The 20,365-nt window shown below is 43.0% G+C and overlaps 1 protein-coding gene across 1 annotated transcript in view; it reads left to right on the top strand.

Annotated features, from left to right (window-relative positions):
* The window catches only part of LOC139462226 (sushi, von Willebrand factor type A, EGF and pentraxin domain-containing protein 1-like), a 104,845-nt gene that overhangs the window by 71,397 nt on the left and 13,083 nt on the right, over positions 1–20,365 (top strand). The window contains exons 15-22 of the mRNA XM_071243820.1: positions 7,234–7,429; positions 7,641–7,831; positions 16,732–16,884; positions 17,330–17,560; positions 17,920–18,090; positions 18,294–18,494; positions 19,595–19,888; positions 20,049–20,243. Of these exons, the coding sequence (XP_071099921.1) occupies positions 7,234–7,429; positions 7,641–7,831; positions 16,732–16,884; positions 17,330–17,560; positions 17,920–18,090; positions 18,294–18,494; positions 19,595–19,888; positions 20,049–20,243 (1,632 nt within the window). The remainder of the gene's footprint in view (positions 1–7,233; positions 7,430–7,640; positions 7,832–16,731; positions 16,885–17,329; positions 17,561–17,919; positions 18,091–18,293; positions 18,495–19,594; positions 19,889–20,048; positions 20,244–20,365) is intronic.

The raw sequence follows: 20,365 nt of genomic DNA, 5'->3' as shown, positions 1-20,365 counted from the left end.
GGCGTCCATTGTTCGGTTTCACTGACTGGCTTGGGGTTTGGTTATATCATACAGATTTCAACTGCACGTGTTTTCCTTTATAAAACCCAAGGTGATGTACTAGGTTATAACTATACTTATCTATTTTAAGGGTTTTTTACACCTTAGCGCGTAATACGCCCACTTCGTGTTTAAAAAAAAATTATACTACGGACAATGGCTATTAATATCGCGCTACAGTCGCATTATACATTACGCCTTTGCTTCTGTTTTCACAATTGTTAAAAGCACGTATCTTCCGATCTTTAATCGCACTGATACACTTTTCGCGCCCAACCCAACAATATTTATGGTCTTTTTTACAGAGGCGGGGGTGGATATTCACTCAAAAAAGGCCATTCCCCCCGCGTCTAAAAAAGGGTAAAAATAAAGCTAAGGCTAATAAGCCTTATGCTACGGTCACCACCGCTCCCTCTCCGAGGGCTGGGGGTGAAGGCTCCAGGGTTCCCGAGGTCCCCTTAACTGCACTCTCTTCTGCACCGTCTTATATATCTGCTCTGTTTAAGTCGCAGATGGTGTCGATGATGGAGGAGGTCAAGTCCCAGCTCCGAGAGGAGATGCGGGAGGGGCCTTCCACGTCGTTGGCGACGGGCGTGGTTTCGAGGTCTTGTGGAATGCCCTTTGTCGGCCGATGCAGGCCACTGGACCTCGGGGACAACCAGAGACCGGGCTTTGGCTCCGGCTCGAGGTCGCTCCCCAGTGGAGGGGTGGTGAGCGCTGGCCTCAAGACCGGGGATGACAAGGCCCAGCCCTTCCGGCGTCCTCTTCCTGCCTCGTCCGCTCACTCTCTTGAGGACGAGTCGATTACGGTCGGCTCGGAATCGAGAGAGGAGGAGTGGATGGAGGAGGGAGGGGATGACTCGGAGGCTTCGGGAAATTTTTCGATCGCATCCTCGTTGAGGCATGTACGGGACAAGATTGTCCAGGTACTGCCTCAGGTGGCTGCGCCTATGCCCGAGTCGGATCTGACTGAGTTCCGCCTTCCGGGGGACGCCTTTGCTCCTAGCAAGGCGCCCCAGGTGCGGCTCCGTATCTTGTCCTCCCTGTGACATGAGGTCATCGACCCTCTGCTCTCGGGTGCCCGTAAGAGGTTCGACCTGCCCGAACTTATTAAGCGGTACCCGTTGGCAGAGGACGGTGATTTTGAGGTGCCAGTGGTCGACGAGTGCGTCTGGACTTCTGTCACCCTGGGGGGATCTTCGACCCCCGCCTTGGCTTAGGCCAAGCAGGGCCGGCGTTTGTCCCCCTTTCCCATGTGAAGGCGCGGAGTTGAAGGCTTCTTACGTTTGCTTTGAGGAGAAATACCGTAATGCAGGCCAACAGCTTCGCATAGCTGTACACTCAGCTTATCTGTCGGCTGTACAGAGGGAGCTAGTGGGAGAGGGGCAGGCCGACTCTTCGGAGTTGGCGGTGCAACTGACAGATGTCCACAGTCATCTCGCGCGGGACGCTATTCGTAGCTCTGCTTCGCAGATGATGTGATGTGGATGTCAGTATCTAAGTACTCGACGTCCACACGCCAGGATCTCCTAGCTGTGCCTTATAAGATGGGTTCTACCCTCTTCCCTGGGGCTCAGCAGGTGGTCCGAGAGGCCGCTCAAATGTATGCCTCCATCAAGGACTCTAAGGCCTTGTTGGAAATACCTAGCTTTAAACAGCGTAAGCGGGCCTCTCCGCTTGACTCCTCCCACACTGACGCGCCAGCTCAGAAGTCCGCACCAACTTGGAAGCAGCTGCTTCCTACAGGTAATAGACCGGCAGCCCAGAGCACTTTGGTCAAACGAACAAGGTACCAATATCCGAACACAGGAACATTTACAATGTAACCAAACATATTCATATATGGATGTCTGCCGTGGAGTCCCTGCTGCGTGTGGCCCCTGGCCCCCCAAAAGAAGGGGCCATTCAAGGGCTGGATCAAACATTTGAGGTACCACATGAAAGTAAGTGTAAATGAACTGGTACATCTCGCAGAGTACAGAATGGGCCACGTCAGACAAATCTTCCTCTGCAAAAGGCCTGCCAGACACCCCCAAAGAGGGTCCCAAAATTTGGGCTGGGTTAAACATTGGAGGTACCACATGAAATCAACATAAAATGAACTATTTCACTCTACTAAGAATAACAACCCCATTGCCAGACAAATCGTCTGCTGCATAAGGCCCGCCAGACACCCCCAAATGTTGACCCTTAATGCACTCAGTGCACTCTCATGGCACATAGCATCATATGCCTATCTGGCTTGTAGGAATCCATAGCCAAGCTATCAGGCTGTAGCAGGCTTTGAGGACTTCATAGCTGATCAGATATAAATTCACAAGATTCAGATTCATGCCATTAACATTACATTTCAACGATAGGCCTAATTTATGATATCAATACTAGTATTCAGGGACCTGATTTTATAAATACGTGATTTTAATCGCAATAAAATCCTTCCATCTTTAAGAACAAAACATAAATTTGACCATCTGTTGACTCTCAGAGCTGATGTCCAATGTTTCATTATGCACACTGGGATTACAGAGGGTCAACTGTGTGGGGTGGGGTGGGGTGGGGTGGTGTGGGGGTCTGTTTAGCGGGCCTTATGCACAAGAGGATTTGTCTGGCAATGGGTATTTTGTAATAAGTAGAGTGTAATAGTTTATTTTATGTTGGTTCCATGTGATACCTCCAATGTTTAAGCCTTATGCAGAGGAAGATTTGTCTGGTGTGGCCCATTCTGTACTCTGTGATATGAACCTGTTCATTCAAACGTACCTTAATGTGATACAATCGATATATATTCCAGACCAATTTTACCCGTGTATACCTGAAGGGTCAACTTTTTGTGGGTGTCTGGCGGGCCTTATGCAGAAGATGATTTGTCTGGCAATGGGTATTGTGCAATAAGTAGAGTGCAATTGTTCATTTTATGTTGGTTTCATGTGGTACCTCCAATGTTTAACCCAGCCCAAATGTTTGGACCCTCTCTGGGGGGTCTGGCGGACCTTATGCAGAGGACAATTTGTCAGGTATGGGCCGTGTTATACTCAGAAACATGTACCTGTTCATCTAAACTTACTTTCATCTGGTACTTTGAATGTATACTCTAGTCAAATTTTACCAGAGTGTTCACTGAGTGCATTAAGGGTCCACATTTGGGGGTGTCTGGCGGGCCTTATGCAGCAGACGATTTGTCTGGCAATGGGGTTTTTATTCTTAGTAGAGTGAAATAGTTCATTTTATGTTGATTTCATGTGGTACCTCCAATGTTTAACCCAGCCCAAATTTTGGGACCCTCTTTGGGGGCGTCTGGCATGCCTTTTGCAGAGGAAGATTTGTCTGACGTGGCCCATTCTGTACTCTGCGAGATGTACAAGTTCATTTACACTTACTTTCATGTGGTACCTCAAATGTTTGATCCAGCCCTTGAATGGCCCCTTCTTTTTTGGGGGGCCAGGGGCCACACGCAGCAGGAACTCCCCGGCAGACATCCATATATGAATATGTTTGGTTACATTGTAAATGTTCCTGTGTTCGGATATTGGTACCTTGTTCGTTTGACCAAAGTGCTCTGGGCTGCCGCTCTATAAGGGTGCCGGGCGGAGCAAGCGAGGCAGGGGCCGGGGCAAGGCAGCTGGTCGAGGCCAGCAGCCTTTTTGCGGGGCCGGGAACCCATCAGGTTCCTACTAGCGCCCGAAGCGCCCCGGGCGGACCCACAGTCGCATGTTATCGAACTGCAGACAGCAGGGGTACACTGCCTCAAACTGGATGTCCCTGTAGGCGGCCGACTGGCTCTATTCCTGAGGGAATGGGAGACAGTCACCTCAAATCCCTGGACCCTGTCCACTCTAAGGGATGGCCAATTGCCTCTATGGAAACATCATCCGCCCCCCCTTCTCCAGGATAAAGCACACTCCCGTGCCTGCTACCCGAAAGAAGGTGGAATTCCTCCGTGCCGAGGTTAACGCACTTCTTATGAAGGCTGTGATCGAACCGGTTCCCGTGGGACAGGAAAGCGAGAGCTTCTACTCGACATATTTCCTAGTCACCAAAAAAGACGGAGGGTTCAGACCTATTCTCAATCTGATAAGGCTGAACAATCTTCCGGATGGAGACACTGCTTTCAGTGAACTCAGCGGTCGAGACAGGAGAATGGCTAACGTCAATAGACCTAAAAGACGCCTATCTTCATGTACCAATACACCCCGAGTTCAAGAAATACCTCAGGTTTTCTTTCGACGGGAGGTGTTATCAGTTCAGGGTTCTACCACTCGGGATCGCCACGGCCCTGAGGGTGTTCACCAAGCTGATGTTGATTCCTGCCCAAGTAGCCAGGTCGAAAGGTCGGCTCTGCCACCCATACCTCTACGACTGGTTACTAAGAGCACTATCGCAATCCCTGAGTCAGATAGCTACACAACAAGTGATAGATATTCTGATCACTCTAGGGTGGATAGTCAATCTCAAGAAGTCAGATCTGAGCCCTACTCAGAATATAGTCTTCCTAGGGGCGAATTTCAACACGGTGAGCGGTCTTGTATCTCTGTCACAAGATCGCATTACCAAGTTCAGAAGCGTTACTACCCAGTTCCTTCTGTCTGCAAGTCACACTGCTCGTACATGGCTCCAGTTACTGGGCAACATGGCGGCGACAGTGAATGTGGTTTGGCGGGCGCGCCTGAGAATGAGACCCATTCAACACGCGCTCCGTTGACTTTGGGTGAACTCAGAAAATCTCGAGACTGTTCTCGAGACCCCGCAGTGGCTCATTACACACCTCCAGTGGTGGACCGAGGTCGGGAATCTGTCCCGGGGGCTCCCCCTCGACACTCCCGTTCCGTCTCTCACAGTTCAAACAGACGCGTCACTCTCCGGCTGGGGAGCCGTTCTGAACGATCACACTGAGTCGGGACTATGGTCCCAGCAGGAGATCAAATTGCATATCAATGTGCTAGAACCAAGAGCGGTCAGGTTGGTGTTCCAACGCTTCCTGGATCTACTTCGTCGCCAAGTGGTTCGTCTAGAGATGGACAACCAAACGGCGATGACTTACATCCGGAAGCAGGGGGGAACGGTGTCTCCGTCGCTTCTCCAAGTGACGTGGCAGTTCTCCTATGGTGCGACTCACACGATATCAGGGTGCTACCTGTTTATCTCACGGGGGTGGACAACGTCCGTGCGGACGCTCTTTCTCGCCGGATCCTCGCTCCTCACGAGTGGAGTCTCGACCCGGGGATATTCGGGATTATCTCCCAATTACAAGGGACGTTCCAGTTGGATCTGTTTGCATCTGGGGTGAACCACCAGACACCAACATTCAGTGGCACCGGACGCCTTCCAGCTAGATTGGACGGACAGAATTCTGTGGGCATTCCCCCCAGTACCCCTGATCCCCAAGGTCCTATCTCAGCTCACCACTCAACCTGCGCGACTACTTGTGCTCCTGGCAACTCTTTGGTCGGCGCAGAGTTGGTTTCCAGTAATACTCAGGTTTCTGGCTCAGCCTCCTGTTCTATTACCTTTACGACCGGACCTACTATCCCAGAATGGGGCCCTCCACCCGAATCCCAGGATTCTGTGGGTGGCTTGGCCACTGTCGGGAATCGCCTCCAGAAGAGCGGTATTCCTGCACGAGTTGCAGACACAATACTGGCTTCGCGGAGGGATTCGACAAACGTTCAGTACAAGGATAGATGGGCCTGCTATGCGTGCTGGTGTGTCGATAGAGGGATTGCTGATCCCTTTTCTGCAGATCTCGTAGCCGTGCTTGAGTTCCGGGGATCCGTGGTACTCTACAGCTATCGCAGCTTTTCACGTCCCTGTCGACGGGGCACTTCTTTGTGCGCACCCATTAGTGCAGCGCTTTTTAGCGTGTGTGGGCAGGATCCGACCGCCTGTCCAGCGGATCAGTCCCCCTTGGGTTTTGGCAGTCATTCTTGATTGGCTGTCCGGTCCTTCCTTTCGGGATCTCAGATCCTCGGAGACCCTCTGGCCTAGCTCAGCGCGGTTATGGTCTCTCGTGATCTACGCCCCTATATCACTTGTTCAAACAAGTGTGTGTGTGTTGGTGTGTGTGTGTGTGTGTGTGTGTGTGTGTGTGTGTGTGTGTTTGAGTTCTCAAAATATGATCAGCCAAGAATAAAGGCTAATATCATAGTATATGGTCGACCACGCCCTGTCTCCAGCCCCTGCCTCTCGACGGTGGTGCCTCACGATGAGGTTGGTTCCATTTTATTGAACTCTCAGTTTATTCTCTGAATATTCAAAATACGATGTATTTATTACGCTTGTTGCTGACGGATGCCACTTCCTAGATTATCTTCAGGAGTCTATCTTGATGCAATAAGTGCCCCAAGGAGGATTTAATCTGAAAGAGAATTTTACAAACCTGTAGAGGTTATGAATTCTCTGATGAAATCCTCCTTGGGGCACGGCCACCCACCTCCCCACAATCCGTCAGCATTAGACATATGGAAAGTGATTTGGGTGAGAGTTGCTTCCCTTGGCGTGACGCGCCGTAGAGGGTGAGGCACCGTAAGGGCGGTCGTATAGCATAAAAAAACGAAGTTTTTTGTGTGGTAACATTTTTATTAAGGAAAATGGTTACAACTATGTCATGTAGATTTTCTTGAGCCAGGAAAATGCAATTAGTGCCCCAAGGAGGATTTCATCAGAGAATTCATAACCTCTACAGGTTTGTAAAAATTGTGTAACTTTGGTGGAACAAACGACGACGGTTTAATGTTAACAAACCATTACTCTTAACAAGGTCCATTCTGGGTTTCGAACAAACGATCACTGGTTCCTTACATACATAAGAAACACAAGTTACATCAGGTGCGTCAGTTGAATGTCGAAGTAACACGTTCGAGGAAACCCATGGAGTTTGGTGCCGGTAAACAGAGGATCATAATCCTGGAGAATCTTTCATCTACACCCACTATCAGCGGATCCTGGTACGATTTAGAGACGCGATTCAACATACGTGACTAAATGCCATACAAAGAGATATCAGCAGATAGAAGTTACTGGGAATGACAAACATAGGTACCTTGAGAATAGTTATATTAAATCAGAAATCCACACGGAATATGGTGAACGTATCCTGACTGGTGTCGTTCTTGCGTCCCCGGAGTGCTCCAAAGAGGCATATAGGCAGAAAAATGTACGTATAAATGCGATTTAGTTCTCTTTTTATTTCTTATTCAGATTTTGACCTGAAGGTTCATGCTAACACGGATACCGTGTTCGGTAATATCAGCTCGGACCTGAGCGCCCTGACCCTGTCTTTCTGGTGCCGCCTTGACACAAGCCTGGGACACACCCTGGCACGCATCACCGACACTGACCGGAACACTGTCATGGAACTTTCAATCAGCAGCAATGTTTTCCTGAATATACAAGGGTATTATATATCAATATCGTTGTCAATACTTAAAATATGTTTTATGAATTTTGTCGCGTTTTATTACCCATGAAACTATGAATTTCATAAACGTACATAAAATGAGTGAAAATACATTCAGTTTGTACTGTTATTTACATATGTGATAGCAGAAAACACATATGTTTAAACAAAGATTTGGTTGTTCACTGTAGATTTGTTTTCAAAATAGGAACTCTGTAGATACAGGTGTGACCCCTGCAACAAGCCGCTGGCAACACCTGACCTTGACCTTAGATGGCAGCAGCAAGAACATCGCTCTCTATCTGAATGGAAACGCTGTTTACTCAGATAATGTGGCGTCCCTAACGACCCCTATTGTTCCACGTGACAGCAGTGTTGCCATGGTATCGGGAAATGGAGGTATTTACACGAACTACTTTGTGTAAACTGGGCGACAAAAGAAAGTATAGGTTGAGTTCCATGATCGATAAATAAAATAACAAGAAGAGGTTTTGTTGTGAATTATAATATAGTCCAGGGAAGGGTCACAAACGATTGATCAACCACAGTTTGAATGAAATTGTGCAATCACAGGTAATGTAAGCTCAAGGTAAACAATGGTGGGGTAAGTAATTTCATGTTCAAACGTTGTCTGAAATGTCACCAAAAAATTGTCAGACACGGTTGCCCTCAATAGCGTGTATGACCTCTAGCTGCCTCAATCATGCTGTGATACGCCTCATCGATGACGTCAGTCTTCTGATAACGTGGACTGGATTCCGCTGCGGCTCGTCTCTCAGGGCCTGCTGCAATTCTTGTCTGTTGACGGGAGGCTGATGGCGTGCTCTAATCTGTCTGTCAAGATGGTCCCACAGACGTTCAATAGGGCAAAGCGTCAACGTTCTGCTGACTTAGAAAGTTTTGAGTCAGTCTTCCAGTATGGGTCCTGGCATTGTCGTGTTGAAACGATGTCCCTTGCTGTTGGTTTACTAAGAACGGAAGCACAACTGGCTGCAACACTTGGTCTCTGTACTGCACAGAGTTTAGGTTTCCCTGTATAATCACCAAATCAGCCTTCTGATCTCCACAAATACCGCCCAACACCATGACACCTCCCCCGCCGAATGGATGGACCTCTCGAATACTCGCCGGAGCCAAACGTTCCCCTCTACACTACTGCCTAGAAGTTCATTCCCCTTACACGCATGGGCAACGCGTTACGCAACCAGTGTGCATCGGGTTGGTCACGCGTGTGATACCCGTGTGCAACGCGTTGCACACGGGTGTGCACCCCGTCCGCCACTCGTGTGCAACGCGTGACACACTCATTAGAGGGGGAACAAACTTTTGACCAAAGGAGGACCCGTCTTAAGCTGAACCTGGAGGTGGTAACAAGGAGAGAAAATTTTGTTATCCTGACGAAAAATGATAATGCACATGTATTTCCTAATGTCTCCTTTCTTTATGTGATTTTGTGGGAATAACATGAATACTGTTGTGATCAAATAGATGTGTTTTGTTTTATACGACCATTGCTTCTAAATCCGATGGTGTTAAGAGAATATATGGTCCTGGAACATGTTATTGCAATTGAAATGCTTTTATTGTGATTTGACATTAACCGTCTGTAGTACGACTTTCAGTGATAATATGTATGAGGTTTGGGGGCGCATTGTTTTTATTGGACCCTAATTACTTTGTGATGACTTGGACTCTTTATCACAGCTCCATAGCCGTGAGGCTGGAAAAGAGCAGCATGTAATTAATGAGGGTGGGTTATATCATTGAGGATACACTTGAGGGAGAGAATACTAATTACCGTGCTACAGGAAGAGACCTGTAGACGTAAGCGCGGGGTTGTGTTTTAGCTGGCTGTTCGATAATGGCCGCCAGGAGAAGTGAGCTTTGACTGCGTCATCTAAAATAAATAATAAGATACAGCAGTGTTATTTTCACGGTCTGTTGAATAAACTCCCAGTGCAACGGTCAATGTATCTTCTACTTGATCCTTGATACATCATTTTGGCATTCACAATATATAGTATTTCAACGTACAAAAGAGCACTGATCTAAAGCAATTCCGCGGGAGTAGTTGTTACCTGTGCATTACTGTATTTTCTCAGTGAGTACCCGGATGATATAGCAGAAATCTAGACTTGTTCGCGACCTGTGCTCGCCATTCGTAAGCGCATTTTTATTGAAAGTAGAAGGACATATGGTCACACTGATCAACAAAAATGAAATACAGTTTTTGAAATGTAGGTATATTTGTGGGGAGCATCGGTAATGGTGATGCAGTTTTGATAAGTCACTTGCTTGGTAATTGTGCGATCTTCGTGTACACTATTTTGACTTGCAACACAAAGTAAATATTTCATCTGCACATTGCTTATTTTACCGTGTGTATATGTTTACATTCAAAATGTAAACAGATTTCACTAAGGAAATGTATTAAACGCCTAAATATTCAGTTTATTTTACAAATTAACTGAAAAATATGTCCATCTTTATTAATATGATAACGAATTCCAAATATTTGTTTATGTTTAATATCATCACCAAGTACAGTTCTGTATTGTTTGGCTTCTTTTCTTAGCATAATTAATATATTGTGATGTGTTTAAGCTCTTTTGGTCGTCTTTATCATTTTTCGTCAGTCGGTTAAATAAATGAATGGATTATTCAGTCAATTTGTAAAATGACTGAAATATTTAGATATTTAATAAATTGCCTGAGTGAATCATATTTTACACATTGACTGTAACATATACACGCTTACAAAAGAAAATACTTGTGAAAACAACGTCTATCGCGCATCGAAAAACTTCCCAACCAAACGGAAAGGAACAAGAATGATTCTGTTCAAAGCTGCAGCGAATGAATGAAAACAAAATGCAAATATCATTATTACAACCTACCAAAGTTATAATGTTTCCGGGAATATCAACATAAAGGAACAATATCCATTGCGTCTGCAGCTGTACAAAAATACTTATTCGATGTCAAATGTCTATGTGAGAATCAAATACTTTAATAATAATTATTTGGAAACAATATTTGGAATATATATGAAATATATTAAAATATTTAAATATATCGTTTTTAAACGTTATTTAAATGTATCGAATATTATAACCCGTGTCTGTTTCTTAACTGATCACTTAGTTTGTTTCAATTGTTTCACATAGGTGCCAAGTTAGCTGAGAAAGCCCACGTGACAACTATTTTTATAATGTCCACGGTTCTTAAAAACATACATTGAGTTAGATAACAATGAACAACCAGTCAGTGTATTATCGGTTACCCTTTGAACAAAGTATGTTGTTTTTACATCTGTACTTCACGCCATGATATGAGTGTATTCCCTAGGTTTAGTAACCCTACCTTCACATGTAAACACTTACTTTTGACATATCCACTGTGCAAGATAACAGTAATTAATCAATCAACGTATTTCCTGTTGATCCTTTGATGTCTGGGAATGATCAGTTGATTTACAAAAAAAGTAAATCAACTGATCATACATCTCTTGCTGGGCTGCCACGTGCATAATTCACATTCCACCTCACTTCAAACCTGGATTTAGATTCAATAATTACCCCAGGTACAAGAAAGACCAAATTTGAACCTTTATCCGGTAATCTGAGTGGTGCTACAACTGAGTATACATAATATAAATTCATTAACTGAGCAGCATGTGAATTACGACAAATACAGAAGTGTAGGGTTATACCAGAAAATGTGGATGACAACAAGGGAGTAGTAATTGTATCATCCACGCAATCCGAAATCTGCAAATGCTTTCACTCAGGGATACTTTTTTTATTATCAAACTGTAACAATCAGGGGTATTTCCAAATAACGACATCCGATGAGCTTTCGCCGTTATTTGTCTGTTTGTTTAGGCTGAAGAAATTAATTACCATGCGCCCTTTGTTGAAATCTTCATAGATCACGGGTAACCAATCAGTTTTCAAAAATGCGTAAGTTTATTTAGCTGTCCTTGCAGACTGGTAGCCCAGTCTCTTGTCACGCTCGGTTGCGTTAACGAGCAAATTGACTCACGGCAGCTAGTAAGCCCAAGCGGAAATCCAAAGGTCGTATTACCTGAAGAATCAACCTTCATTTGCGAAATATCTACTGCTTTTAAAATCAATATTTCTCCCAATACTAAAATTCAGAACTTTCTAACCAAGGATTACCAGTTGAAACTGGTCGATGGCTGAACATTCCCAGGGAAGACAGCCAGTGTCCACTCTGTGATTCTATCGCTGTGGGAGATGAATTGCATTATTCATTCCGATGTGAAGCTTTACACCAACGGCGATATGAACTCTTAAATAAGCAATATCTTAAGTTTCCAAACATTTAAGAAAATTATGACCACTAACAGTGTAAGAAATCTAAAAGGCCTATCTAAATTCCTTAACAATGTGTACAATACAATTGGTAAATTGTATTAGTATCCACGTATCCTATTTTTATTATTTTTGTTAAATTGTACATAATAAAAATTGTAGATAATTGTATGTCATGTTATTCTAAGAATAAATGAGTTTGAGTTTGAGTTCGACACCCGAGAAGAAGCCAGAGATTAGTGCTGCTTTTTGAATAGTTTACAATCATGTGTTTTAGGGTTAGCTGTGTTGGCTTAAACGTATTTTTATTTCAAAAGAAATCTGGATCGGTAAACAAGCAAAACTTGCTTATGTAATACCTCTCCAGGTAACAACTTAACAACAGCTGGATATATATATATAAGAGAGTGATGAACATAAGCAAGTGGTGTCTGTGAAATAAGGTAATGCAGTTTTCCTTTACTACATGCATAAAATTAAGCTACTCAAACCTTTTGCTTTTGACAATGATGTCATGAACTGATTTAAGAAGAGTCATGTTTGTAGAACTGCTTAACTACTGCCATGTAATATCATGTTTAGACCATACCCATGTGTGTAGAAATACACAGTGTTTCTGATATTATCGTATTTTTGTAACAGTTATAGAAAAAGTGAATTGCATCTTCAAGGTGATATCCACAAGTGCAGTCTGGTATGTCTGATACATGTCGTCTAAACTTATCAGCGTTTAAGTCACTGCAGCCGAGCCTAAGGCGACAGTGGACAATTTGGCATGATCTATGAAAATATTTGAAGTCAAAATTATTAATAATTGCATCAGAACGATTAATTAAGGATTTGATTTCTTTTAATGAGCGAGCATTAGTTACTTCATCGGATAGAGGGTTCCGCAGGTTGATCATATCCAGAAGAAATGATAATAAGCATAGGTCTGTGTTCTACATTTGAATGTTTGTATGTTGAATCTTTTTCTAAGGTTATATTTGCTGTTATCAGAGAATTGAATATACACTTTTCAAATATTTTGGCTAAGCAACTTGTGAGTGCTACAGGTCTATGATTTGGGCATTCGTGTTCATCGCTGACACTGACACCGCATCAGCCCGGCAGTGGACTTGACACAGTTATTTGCGCACTGATTATATAACTCCTACAGACAGGTGGGGTGGTTGTTCAAAGCGAAACGGACGACCCCGTCTGTTATCTAATAAATGCTGTGCGGCGCCTTTGATCTTGCCTCCAACCATACACCTATAGTAGTAAACGACGATCAGGATGGCCTGGAAATAAACACAATTCTGTCTGCCCAGTGTATCCACAATTAACTAGAATGCTTTATATCTACAAATATATATATAGAAAATTGCATCAGTGTGGTTTATCATGTACAATGTTTTCTTACGCTTGGTGAGGCAGACTGAAATTGAACATTAGGATAACGTCAGCAGGGATAAAAGAGGTCATACCAAAGAACTTTATTTACTAGTGGAAAAATCAGACATTCCGATCAACCACTACAAGCCCCGGCCGGATCTCAAGGTTGACCAGATCAACACCCCAAAGGAATATCTCTACGCCAAACAAGGAGTCCCTTTCGTCATGGTGCACAAGAAGGGGGGACAGGACATCGAGTAAGACATCACAAACTACACAGACTTGTACCACTTCTTCCAGAGTAGTGGCGTACCGACCTCAAACCACTTCGTCGCCAATACCGCCGCCCTCCTTGCCAAGAGTCTCTACCAGAATCCCGACCCCCAGGATGAGAAGCTGACCAAGAGACTACTACAAGGACTAAACTTAATTTTTTTTTTTTTTTTTTTTGGGGGGGGTGTGTGTGTTTGCACTTCTTTATTTAATCATTACGCTTTTTTACCCTAATAGTATAAGTGCTTCCCCGTGTGCGAGATAGGCTAAAGTCGGAAAGCGCACGTTAAATCTCCGAGGTACCTATCTACCAGAACTTTATTTGCTGTTCTGGTCATACATAAATATATGTAAGTTACGTACATGGGGAGGCTAGATTATTTACAGCTTACAGCAATATAGTGCAAATATTATGTTCAATAAAAGAAAACGTTGATAGATCTATAACACACTTTTTGTACTTTTAAACAAACTGTGGACTTTTAAGACATTTTCGCTTATTGTAATAACATCTAGCTAACCAATCATGTCTATCTATGAAATCTACAAGCATAGTTGCTGTCAAACCTAAAAAACATATACAGGGAGGTAAGTTTTGACTTGTCAAGCACCTTAAGGTGAGTTTACTTTTAAACTGTCAAAAGCTATTGTCCCTTCAATACTAGTATAAGTCTGGAAGCTGTCTCTCGGACTGTTATGAGTTATGATGTATTTTATGATATAACTGGGGAATGTTCAAATTAGTTACTGTCATTTAATCCAACGTTCTAACTGTCAACTGTCTCAACAGGATCATAGGTTTGGCTATATATCTCCTCCCTGTCTCTATGTCTTAAGTTGTTAATCGGTAACTGCGGTCCAAATGTATCAACTTATTCATCTATTGTTGCAAACTTGACTGATTTAAACATATCTTATTGATCATGAACTACTCAGTCAGTCAAGCACCTGTATCAGAAATGTAAAACCAGCCATGTTTCATGTAGTCCCAATATCACTGAAAAATGCCGATGTAACGTGACATATAAATTTACTCACAGACAATATATTTTTCGTGAGAGTGAAGCACAATTTTATTAAAGTTTTATTAACAATTTTATAAACTATAATAATATTAATATTAAAATTCATCATCACTTGCCAAGTTTATGAAAATGTCCCCATTTGGGAGATGTCACATATAAACAAGGATTCGAACTAAATTTGATCGTCTTTGACACTGTGGTTTATCCCCACTTTGCCAGCAGAAGATTAACAGTGAGTGAGTGAGCATCGTTTCTATGTTTATACAAGAAAAGATGTCATGCCAAAAACGCTCACAGTAGTTAGTGAGTAAACTCACGACCTGTCATGACCTGGTTGAGTGACTTCCTCCAATCAACATGAAAGGATTACCCACAGAGAAAGAAAGGATTAAAGTCACCCATAAATCTTCTCCTAACGTAGTACTCCAACTTCTAAATGCCTCTCAAAGAAGGATTAAAATCCTAAAGATATCCTATCTACGTGGTATAGGTACTCACAACCTCTAATAATAAACTGTTACGTTTGGTATCCCCAGCAATACTCACCATGGTCATTCGGCAAATGTAAAAATCACAAACCCTAACGAGATTCTGTCAACATGGTCACACCCGGTGATTGTGAAGATCTCAAATTCTATCAACTGTCAGACAGCATGGCTGTTCATATTCATTTACAACATCCTCTTATAATTAGTATAAAAGTGTCCCACACAAAACCTTCTTTTACTTATTCTTTCAAAATACAACACAGAAAGTGGGGTGTGGGGAAATGGGACATATTCCTACGTGAAATAATGAGACATTAGTAGTGGTGACGGCTATATCATAATTGTACTGTCTAAAGCATAAATTTGGCGAACGAAAAACGTTATATTTGCAATCAAATGGAATGACTCGTGTGGGCAAATGAATATGTTCGCAATCCACAAACAATCATTTTATTAATGGCGAACATTTACCAACCCGCGACAATCGTGTCAACACGGGGGTTCCCCTAGCAATAAACTCGCATCTAAATTCACTACTGTTCTACTGTCGGCTAGCCACAATGGCTAGACTGGACCCTAGTGGAATGGTTCATGCCATAAAAGTCTAGCAACCGAACACTAATTAAGATGGGCCGACCTTGTATTTACGGTCTGGTGAGCACAGCTCAATGGCCGCTCATTAACTCAAATTTCACATCTCACTGTTTTGTTTTATCTCACTATTCATTTGATAAATTTGTCAACTTCAACTGGAACCCGGTCCCGTGTTACACGCGTGGCACACGCGTGTGCAACGGGTTGCACACGCGACGCACACCCGTTGCACACCCGTGTCCAACGGGTGCTCACCCCGTGTGCAACCCGTTGAGCACCCGTTTCACATGCGTGTTACACGCGTTCTCAACGCGTGTTAGGGGAATGAACTTTTAGGCAGTAGTGTACGTCGATAAACTCGTTCTTTGCCATCATTTTCGAAAGAAGTTAAACCGACCTTCATCAGTAAACAGCACTCGACGCCAATTTCTCACTTGCCAGCGTCCAACCTGCCTCGCCAATCGCAGTCTCAGGTGTCGATGTTGGGCAGTCAGTACCATTCCTCTGAAAGGATGATACGCTCGGATTCCAGCAGCACGAAGTCATCGTAGTACTGAACGTTGGCTAATGGGATGTCCCAAAGCCGTTGCTGCCGTCGCCTTCGCCGTTACGAATCTGTTTCGCAGGTGAATGAGCCGAATCTGACCGTCTTCCAGTGGTGTTGTCACTCGGGGTCGTCCGGTTCTAGCCCTGTCCTGTGTCCTCCCTGTCTGCCTGTATCGTTGAATCGGCCTGGCTACTATCAACGGTGTACAACCAAACCTTCTGGCAATTTAGACCTGTGTTGCCCCCATTTCGGCAGTCGTGGCATTTTGTGTGTGTGATTTTATCACGTGTGGTTATACCCTGCAGACGAACGCATTTACAGCTAACATGCACGTGCAGTTTATGCCATAGGCGGGAAACCAGTTTCACCATTTTTTTGTCACCGCATGAGCGCCGTCAAAGGTGGCTCATTCGGGTGAAGTGGTTTTTGGTTCCTGTTCCTGGGCAGTCATATTCCTAATACCCACTTTCCACTAGTTATCGCTGTTTTTAGGAAAATTACAAATGGCCAACCCATACTTTCCTTTGCCGCTTAGCTTAGTTTGCAACAACAGTAAGATCTTATGTTCATGCAATGTGTATATGTCACGCCGTCATTTCTGAAATAGTGTGTTTAGAAATAGACATTCTCATTATAACAGAATACATTTTCAATTCAGGCATCACTCAGAGCGGTATCAACATTATTGAGAGAGTCGCATCCCTTGATGACATACAAGCCCAGTCTTCATCCTGTGTATCTACGCTTCAAGAATCAGTGTTGACGTTCATAAAGAATGGTACAAACCTTATTGTACCAAGTCAGTGTGATGGTGCGAATTTTAATTTATTCTATGCATTCCATGTGCAGTCAGATAGAGTTATGTGCCTTTAAATGTCAGTTGATATTGTGTGTATTACAGAGTGTCTATGGGCATGATAATATGTTTATAAAGTTATTTTGATAATTTATAAGTATTTCAGGGTACATTAAATTTTATATCGGTTTATAAAATAACAATTTAAATCGTTATCAATCATAAAGAAGTCTATTTTTAAAAGGTATATTTATCGAGCAACTATTCACCACGACTGTAGTGTTGTCATCACGCTATTATTGTATAGTGAACTGTTCTTCCACTTCTGTCGTCTGTGGTGCATATATTTTAGTTTTACATTTGAGAGTGACAAATGGTGTTGATAAATAGGTTATTCACAACCTGATCCATTGCATAATTTCTTGTGAGATGTGTACAAGGAAATGACCATCTCTTGCAGCTGTTGATGGCTGCCTTGACAACCCTTGTGGCTCCCATCCCTGCAAGGACGCGTTGGAAGGGTTCACATGTGACTGTCAAGATGGTTGGACTGGGGTCACTTGTAACGTCCCACCGGACCACTGCGCACATCACGAGTGTCAGAACAGCGCCACCTGTGAAAACGGAAACGGAAACTACACATGCCAATGCCTGAAAGGTTTCAAGGGTGAATTGTGTCAGGAACTTGTAGGTTTGTAAATAAATTTCGTAAATGAGCGTTACATTATTGACATAGATATGACACAGATTCCATATTCGTATACAGCTAGTACAGGGATATCTGCTGCGGCACGTCTGAAAGGAGTACAAACATATGTCATGAAATTTTACATACATATATAATTTTAAGCATATACTCCGAAACGTTGTGTTCCTTATAATAAAGAAGTTGACATCCATTAATTCTCTTCCTCATTAAGATCATGTAACCATCAAAAGAATATGCATTTGTAACCAGAAAGCAATGCAGTATGCGTGCCTACTAATGCTGTGTACAATGATAAATGTTCACACATGCCTTTGTAAAAGTACTGAAATCTCTTCTTGAAGTCAATGGCAACTGGGGAGATTGGTCAAAGAAGACGGTGTGTTCAGCATCTTGTGGAGGAGGAACCAGGTCACGAAGTCGTCAATGTGACAGCCCGCCCCCTGACGTGGATGGTGACACATGTGATGGGGCTTCTAAAGAGACGGAACAATGTAATACAGACGCTTGTCCGGGTACGGTTTCATAGTGAACAATAGGGGCCTAATTAAACGATAATAATTCAAGATCATGTTTCTGGCTGTTTGCTAACTGTTATCACTTGTATTAGCATTTATGAATATCTGAATGATATATCACAATAGTTTACTAAAATGTAACAAGTTAATAACTTAACTTGAGTAGCAATGCATGTTGTTTATGTTGATTTCAACTTCAGAGTGCCCTACCCTTCGTCTGTCTTATGGAAATTTGAAGAACTGTACACAGGCCGATGGCTACACTAGATGCACCATCACATGCCGGGGGGACATGGTGTTCTCTGAGAAACCCCTACCTGTGTACGAGTGTGGTGCAGGCAGCGACTACGTGTGGAACCACCAGGAACACAAGAGTAATGCCAGGCCTCCCGCATGTCGAAGTGAGTTGATTCCATATACGGTATATATAGCAATTAGCCTAAGGTAGAACAAATTAATGTCTTCTACTGTTATATATATTTTTTCATAATTGTTATTACCCGCCGTGATATTGCTAGAATATTCCTCAAATCGGAATTGTTACATAATCAGAAGAAACTTATCCAGTTTAATGTTGTCATTGTTCCCATAGGTCACCCTAGTACTTCTGCTACATTTTAAATGGTCTGCACAACAAATTACATACTTTTATCACCCGTGAAGATCCGGGGTAGAATAGGTCTTCAGCAACCCATGCTTGCCGTAAAAGGCGACTATGCTTGTCGTAAGAGGTGGGATCGGGTGGTCAGGCTCGCTGATTTGGTTGATGCAGGTCATCGAATCCCAATTGCGTAGATCGATGCTCATGACATCGATCACTGGATTGTCTGGCCCAGACTCGACTATTTACAGATCAAAGCTGAGTATTGTTGAGTGCGTCGTTAAAAATCAAACATATGTTAATCCTGAACTCTACATTTGAAAACCTAACTCAGATAAGCACATATAATGAGATGGTTAATACCAGTGAGAAACTGTCCTGAAATATGTTAAACATATTTCCATTTCCGTATTTCATTATGCTATACTTACTGCACCCGAGATTGTATGCTGGTTTCTACCATTGTAAACAGTTAATCCAATCACCTACTTCTTTTCATTCTATGATGCTTTTTCATCTTTTGACCTTTAAGCATGTTCATACCATGAGTAAGTGGGCATAGTTTTCGCCGCAACTTTGCCTTTTTTTATCAGTGGCATGTATTTCGTCTAGAATAGAAACTGGTTATTCCGTAGTGTTGACGGAATATATATACGCCGATTTGAGTAATATTCCACATTATCAAGACCGGAGGACATGATAATAGGTTACTGCATTCTACTCATTTACCCATATGGTGAATTCAACCCTGGACCTCGGCGTCACATCCAAACTCCTTAACCTTTTGCTAACCAACCGCTCCCCATCTTACGTTTAAGCAATACGTCCTGTGAAATCTTCTGACCTTAAAACATTGTCAATCCAACTCATATCTTTTAAGCTTTTTCATCTCATGTTTAGTTGCTATGGGGGCCACCCGGTATGACGTATCCCACACCGTCACATACCAAGACCTACCATGTTCCTCTGGTAATACTCGATCCAATGAAATCAAATCCCAAGTTTCTGGACATATTGATGTCTTGACATGTGTCCAGGAGAGCATTTGCACAACTTCAGTTTCAATCAACAATTGCAATAACAATGGAGTCAGTAAGAGGTCGACAACGTCCACTGTTGTGTCAATACTTATTTCCACCATCATGGGCGACTCGGACTCTCTTGATCTCACAGAATTCGTCGAAAATAACATAGGTAAATATCACAAATTGTTGCATAAATAGTATTGAATCTATAATTCGAATGTTAATTTCTAGTATAGTTCCTGCTTCAATCTGTTAAACACAATGAAATACAAATCCCTAAAATGGTCCTACTAGTCATGTAACTCCCTGTCTTTAAATCTGTTTTGCAGTTACTACAGGCCTTACCAACTACCTGAACAAACTCATGAAGACCGAACTTTCTGTCCAAACACTCGTTAACAGCAGCAATTCACTGTTGCCACTGACCATAGATGGCACCACCTACCAGGTTGATACAAATTCAATGTCGACGACGTCATTGACCATCTGTCCATCTGGAACCACGCCTACAGAGGGTGTCTGTGGTCAGTCCCACTATTTATTGGCCTTCAGTTAACTTTCTTCTTTCGTTTTAAATTTGTATACAGCTCAAATTAATTTAAAAATATAAATAAAATTTCGTAGGCAACATTTTCTAATAACCACC

The sequence above is a fragment of the Haliotis cracherodii genome, unplaced genomic scaffold, assembly GCF_022045235.1.
Source record: "Haliotis cracherodii isolate W230 unplaced genomic scaffold, xgHalCrac1.p SCAF_15, whole genome shotgun sequence".
In the NCBI taxonomy this organism is placed as follows: domain Eukaryota; kingdom Metazoa; phylum Mollusca; class Gastropoda; order Lepetellida; family Haliotidae; genus Haliotis; species Haliotis cracherodii.
This window is presented reverse-complemented; position numbering and strand designations above follow the sequence as displayed.